This window comes from Capra hircus, unplaced genomic scaffold, assembly GCF_001704415.2.
Source record: "Capra hircus breed San Clemente unplaced genomic scaffold, ASM170441v1, whole genome shotgun sequence".
Classification (NCBI taxonomy): domain Eukaryota; kingdom Metazoa; phylum Chordata; class Mammalia; order Artiodactyla; family Bovidae; genus Capra; species Capra hircus.
In genome coordinates this window covers 16,064-22,748 of record NW_017199917.1, presented here as the reverse complement: position 1 = coordinate 22,748, position 6,685 = coordinate 16,064, and the positions used below count along the sequence as shown (strand labels likewise).

The window sequence follows — 6,685 nt, the reverse complement described above, 5'->3', positions numbered from 1 at the left end:
AACCCACTCCAGTATTCTTGCCTGGGGAATCTTATGGAGGGAGGAACCTAGCAGGCTATAGTCCATGGGGTCACAAAGAGTAGGACATGACTGAGTGACTGATTCATTCATTCATCTGGGAGAAAAATTATTAAATGTGCTCAACAGATGCATATTTAGTTTTGAGGGTTTTCCTTGTGTTGCACTGAATAAATATCAGTCAAAGCAGAATTTTTTAAAAAAAGTACATTATGATTCAAGAGTTCTAGGGTGGGCCCACAGTTTTTCACCTTGAACAAGCATAGTTTTAACTAAATGTCTGGTTGATAAATGGCCATCGTGAATAGCATGGAGTTGGTGATGGACAGCATGGCCTGGCGTGCTACGATTCATGAGGTGGCAAAGAGTCGGACATGACTGAGCAACTGAACTGAACTGAACTGACCTGAAAAGAACCATGGCAAACTCCATGGCATCCAGTCCCATCACTTCAGGGCAAATAGATGGGGAAACAATGGAAACAGTGAGAGACTTGATTGTTTTGGACTCCAAAATCACTGCAGATGCTGACTGCAGCCATGAAATTAAAAGATGCTTGCTCCTTGGAAGAAAAATTATGATGAACTTAGACAGCATATTAAAAAGCAGAGACATTACTTTGCCGACAGAGTTTCATCTGGTCAAAGCCATGGTTTTTCCACTAGTCATGTACGGATGTGAGAGCTGGACTATAAAGAAAACTGAGAGCCAAAGAATTGATGGTTTTGAACTGTGGTGTTGGAGAAGACTCTTCAGAGTCCCTTGAACCGCAAGAAGATCCAACCAGTCCATCCTAAAGGAAATCAATCCTGAATATTCATTGGAAGGACTGATGCTGAAGCTGAAACTCCAATACTTTGGCCACCTGATGCAAAGAACTGACTCACTGGAAAAGAGCCTGATGCTGGGAAAGACTGAAGGCAGGAGGAGAAGGGGACAACAAAGACTGAGATGGTTGGATGGTGTCACGGACTCAATGGATACATGGTTGAGTAAGCTCTGGGAGTTGGTGATTGTCAGATGTGCTCCAGTCCATGGGGTCGCAAAGAGTTGGACACAACTGAGCGACTGAACTGAACTGAAAAGAGCCAGGTACGAATTCATAGTTATTACTGAACTTTATGCGCTGTACAGATTTTACAGGTTTAATTGATTAGTAAGCAGAGAAAACAATCCTTTTGACCATTTCTGAACTATATAACTTTCTAACAGTTTTTTACTTTGTAATCTTGAATGAGCCACATAAATAATTTTAGATTAAAAAATATTGCTGTTCAAAATTGTTTGGAATATTTGATTAAATATTCAGAAAATGTAGAGCTTTGGATTTACTTCAATGGATCTGAGCTCGATTTTATGTAAAAAGAATTAAGTCAACACAGAGACCTGACTGAGCGACTGAATTGAACTGTATGCAGAGACCAGTCTAATGCATGTTTTACCAGTGGAGGTAACTGGCAAAAATATCAAAAAGAGAAAAAATGTCATATACTGTTAACATTTTCATGCACACAAACATACACTAGTTAGGAGAAAAATGATTCATGTTTATTAAATCAGGAATAGATTTCTGTGATTAAATCTTATAATTTATTTGTGGCAATATTCTGTTTTTTTTTTTTTTAATACACTAGGGTGCAAAAACACATAGACAAAAATTAGAGCTCTTGGTTCTGAATCTTTTATTCCTTTGAAAATCCTGTCATTTGTATTGCATTCTATTTTAGATATAACAGTTAAACATAAGTAATAACATTCTTGTAAATATTGTAGAAAACACAAAGATGTGATAAGAATTCTGTCTGGAACATGAGTGTGGAGTATATTACTAATGGAAATGATCAGACCCGGGCTTGAGTGATGAAAACCTCCATTCCCAAAATGCAAGAACCTTACTAAACACAGGTGAGTGTTCATTTTCCAAAGCAAAGGGAACTAAGAAGGCGCAGTTTGCTACATTAATTTTGGCAGCTTATACACATCCCTCACTAAATCTTTCAAAAGTCCCTATTAAAGTAAAAAAGCAGGAACATCACAGTTCACAATATCACAATATCACAGAAGCACCTGAACCAGGGAATGTGAGGTGTAGTAGGATAAATGTTAGCACTGATCTGAATCCTGAAAAATATCAGTTTTATACAAACTTCACTTCTTATATAACTTCCATGTTCTGTATCCTAAGACTACACTTAAGAGTGAGTCCTTCCTACCAATATAGAGAAAGGTCTCTCATATTTTTCTCCTTCTATATCCCAAACTTCCTGTGGAATTCTGGAGCACTGAGGTAATTCTGTTCATGAGGACAATTTCTTAATCCTGTTCTAAATATCTCAAGTTGCATATATATGTAAATTCATCCCTAATTTCCCCTACTTCTCTAAGGTCCCAAGACTGAACTACATGCCAATGAGAATCTCAGAACCTATGCCTCCCCATGTTGATCTCTCATAAGGGGAATCTTTTCACCAGTTGAACGTCACTCATTCAGGTTGAGAATTCATCATGCTCTATAGAAAGCCAGGATACAGACAAGGGAGACAAGGTTCTGGGACACAAGGGAGAAGTGATCTAAAGAGCCGGTCCTCAGCTATGATAAGAAAAGGGAAAAATAAGAAGTTAATAACAGACTCCCCAGGCAGAAAAATTAGAAGCAGAGAATGAAAGGTTTGCAGGTTCCCTACGTTCAAGCATTTTAGGGGGAAAAGCAGACGCAGCCCCAGACCCAGGACAGAACTGTCATTTCCTCCTCTTCTTCCTCCTGCTCTGTCTTCTCTGAGGATGTGATGTACCAAACACTTCTCTGTATATTGAAAGAATACTTTCAAAGGCAACTGCACAGCTCTTTAACCTGCAACTAATTCACCTTCAGACAGAAGGACCTTGAAAAGCTGAGAAGACCCACCTCTCCTGTCCTGTCTCAGGAGAGATTCGGGAACACTCACCTCCTACCTGGAGACCAGCCTTTGAACTTATTTCTTCATTGTTCTCTCCTCAGAGAGAGCTCGTAACCCTCTGCTCATACAGATGATGTGAGCTGACTGATTTCCTTGGTCCAAATCCAGCTAGACCATCCCTGCAGCCTCACCTCAGACGGAAGCCAGGCCTCAGCTCTCACAGATGGACCAGGAGCCACGTCCTAAACCCGGGCCTCCCCTTAGAGTCCCCTGGGAGCACTTCCTACACACCACACTGATGCTCCCACAAGACCAAGACAGAACTCTGTGGGGAGGTTATCGCTTAACACTGGTCAGGTGATCTTGATAGGAAACCAGGTTGAAACCACTTACAAGGTTCTTTCTGAACCATTTCAGTGAATATGAACCCCTCGAGGTCAGGTCCCCACTCTAAGAAGTTATAAATCTGCAGGTCTGAAGAGGGGCCGTGAATGTCTCTTCAGCAAGTTCCCTGTTAATTTGATGCTTCTTCCCCAAGACCCACACTCAGGAGTCCTGAGCTTCAGCCCTCACACTCAGCACACCTAAGACCTCTCAGGAGAGGAGGTTCTAGGGCAGGAATTTCTTAGGTCAAGCTTAGGACCAGGCAGAGAAAGCTCCAGTACTCGGGGTTCAGGCCTTTCTAAGAGACCTTGGGTGAAATGCTGTGGGCTCGCCAGGCTGAGTGTGGATCAGTCCATTCAATCCAAGAGGAGCAGGAATCTAGAGCTCTGAGGGTGTCACTGAAGGAGGGCCTGTGCAGTAGACCCTGGGGTTCAGCAAGACTACTGGTCTCAAGGTGGGTGGTCATCTAGTGTAGGTGTTCACAGGATTGGCTGGTGTGAGTTCAAGGACCTGCAGGCTGCCTGCTCCCCAGACAGACGCTGAAGCAGCAACAGCATGCAGTAGTTCAGGTAAACTCTCAACAGTACTCTCTATGATCCTTCCTAGAACCATCACAATGTCCCAGCAGTTACAGAGAAGTGGGGGGCTGGGGGGGGGGGAGTACAATGGAGAAATGATGGGAAATACCCAATTATTTGCGGCCTAAAGGCAGTATGGAAACTAATTGTCCCAGATATCATCCCTCCGTGCTAACAAAGAGTTTATTGTTAGGTATTTTCCCTTCAACCTTAAATCGGTAGGTTGACACTTCATTACACACCAACTTCATCACAAGAAACCATCCAGTTTTATTAACATGTTATATCACACAGTCAGAATAAAACCTTTTCCAACCCACTGTGTAACTGAATAAAATACAGATTACAAGCATAAACATCTGAGAACTGTGATTCCTATGGTTGCAAAATGGAGGAGAATTGTTTATGAAATAAAACATACACTAATTACATGACTTTTCTGGGAGGGGTTTCCATACATTTCTACGGTATCAGATATCTTTATTTGAAACATGTCAACTAATATTCATGACTTCTGTTGATATTATAAAGATACATCAAGATTTCAGTGAAATGTCATTGTATTTTACTTAAAAAGCAATTGATATAACTATTGAAAATGTACATCTTACTATAATATGTGGACTTACTCCCTGAACACTTACCTCATGGTGACCTACAGGGATGTTTGACATGAATGACTAACACCTCCATTTAGATGTACATGTTACATTCCTGTGTCCTTAATCTTCTAATGGAGAATAAATATAAATGATTTCTCCCTAGGATTGAAGGCCTTGTCTCATCTTTGAGATAGCAACCATCAAAAACATAACTTTGCATACACAATAGAAATGAAGCATAGCAGCATGGAGTAATTTGAGAGATGAATCACATTGATTTTGGTTTTCAAACAATCACAAATCATGTCAATATAAACAAAGATATATTGCTACTATTTGTACATTTCTAAATACCAGCCTTCATCTTGTGATCCATACTAACATATCAATTTTCTATCTGTTATAACTTTGGATTACTTATACAATACTTCTCCTGAAGAGGAACTTCAAAAAACAGAATTGATGAAATGGTTTCTATGTGCAGGCTTCCCTGATAGCTCAGTTGGTAAAAATCCGCCTCCCACTCCACTATTCTAGCCTGGAAAATTCCATGGACACAGTCCATGGGGTTACAAAGAGCTGGAAGCAACTGAGCGACTTTCACTTTTTCTAGTGTGCAATTTCTGATATTTATTTAGATTTAATTTTTATTAAATACTTTTCTACATTTTCTTTATGTCATTCCTTATCTTTCTTAAATAAAAGGTCTTGTATTTTCTGAAGTGTATGTTTAGGACAAACTTCTTCCATCACTTATTACTAGGGTTTCTCTCCAGTATGTGCTCTCTGTCTAATAAGGTGAGAGCTCAGATTAAAGCCTTTGCCACTTCTCCAGTATGAATTCTCTGATGTTGAGTAAGACGTGAGTGCTTCATGAAGGTTTTTCCACATTCTTTACATTTCTAAGGTTTCTCTACAGTATGAATTCTCTGATGGTGAGTAAGACGTGAGTGCTTTGAAGGCTTTTCCACATTCTTTACATTTCTAAGGTTTCTCTCCAGTATGAATTCTCTGATGGTAAGTTAGACCTGAGTGCCTGCTAAAGTCTTTGCCACAATCCTTACATTTATAAGGCCTCTCCCCAGTATGAATTCTCTGGTGTTGAGTAAGAGCTGAGTAGTAACTGAAGGCTTTTCCACAATCTTTGCATTTATAAGGCTTCTCTCCAGTATGAATTCGCTGGTGTTGAGTAAGAGTTGAGCAGCGACTGAAGGCTTTTCTACATTCTTTACATTTATAAGGCTTCTCTCCAGAATGAATTCGCTGGTGTTCCTGAAGAGCTGAGTAGTAACTGAAGGCTTTTCCACATTCTTTACATTTATAAGGCTTCTCTCCAGTATGAATTCGCTGGTGTTGAGTAAGAGTTGAGCAGCGACTGAAGGCTTTTCTGCATTCTTTACATTTATAAGGTTTCTCTCCAGTATGAATTCTCTGGTGATCAGTAAGACATGACTTCTGAATAAAGGCTTTGCCACACTCTGTACATTTATAAGGCCTCTCCCCAGTGTGAATGCGCTGATGTCGACTAAGGTTTGAGTAACACATAAATGCTTTTTCACATTCTTTACATTCATAAGGTTTCTTGCCAGTGTGGATTTGCTGATCTTGACTAAGCTCTGAATTCTGCATAGAGGTGTTGCCACACTCTGTATATTTGAAAGGTTTCCATCCTGAATGAATTTTCCTGTGTCTACTTAGACTGGATGAGTTAGTAAAGGCTTTCTCACATTGCTTACACTTGTAACTTTTCTGTGGATTCTGAATACTCTGCTGTTGAGTGAGATTTGAAGACTGATTAGAGACATCACCATATTCACAATAGTAAGCCTTCTCTCCAGTATGTGTACACTCATTTAGTGGAAGACTTGATGTTTGGTAAAAGATATTCCTCCATGTACTATTGTTAGAATCTTTGTCTGAAGATTGAGGTCCCTGATGTTTCATAGGGTGAGAGTCTTGTTCAGTTTTACACCAAGTTTCATTGCATGCATGGCTTCTCACTCCACCATAAATATTCTTGTAATTATTGGGGGTAGAGCTCTTACTTAAGGCCTGACTCGTGTTATTACATGTGAGAAGTTGTTCCGTATTAACCGTATCATGATGTGTATTGAACAATGATGATGGGATTAACTCTTTTCCATTAATATCAACATTACACATTTTGGAATGGAGAGAAACAGTCTGTTGGTAGAAGAATAATGAC

The 6,685-nt window shown here is 39.9% G+C and overlaps 1 protein-coding gene across 1 annotated transcript; it reads right to left on the bottom strand.

Moving 5' to 3' along the window:
• Window positions 1–5,373: 5,373 nt before the first annotated feature.
• LOC108635043 (zinc finger protein 345-like) lies at window positions 5,374–6,148 on the bottom strand. The gene is given in 2 exon segments (XM_018045348.1): window positions 5,374–6,078; window positions 6,125–6,148. Coding segments are annotated over 2 exon segments (729 nt in total).
• Window positions 6,149–6,685: the final 537 nt, after the last annotated feature.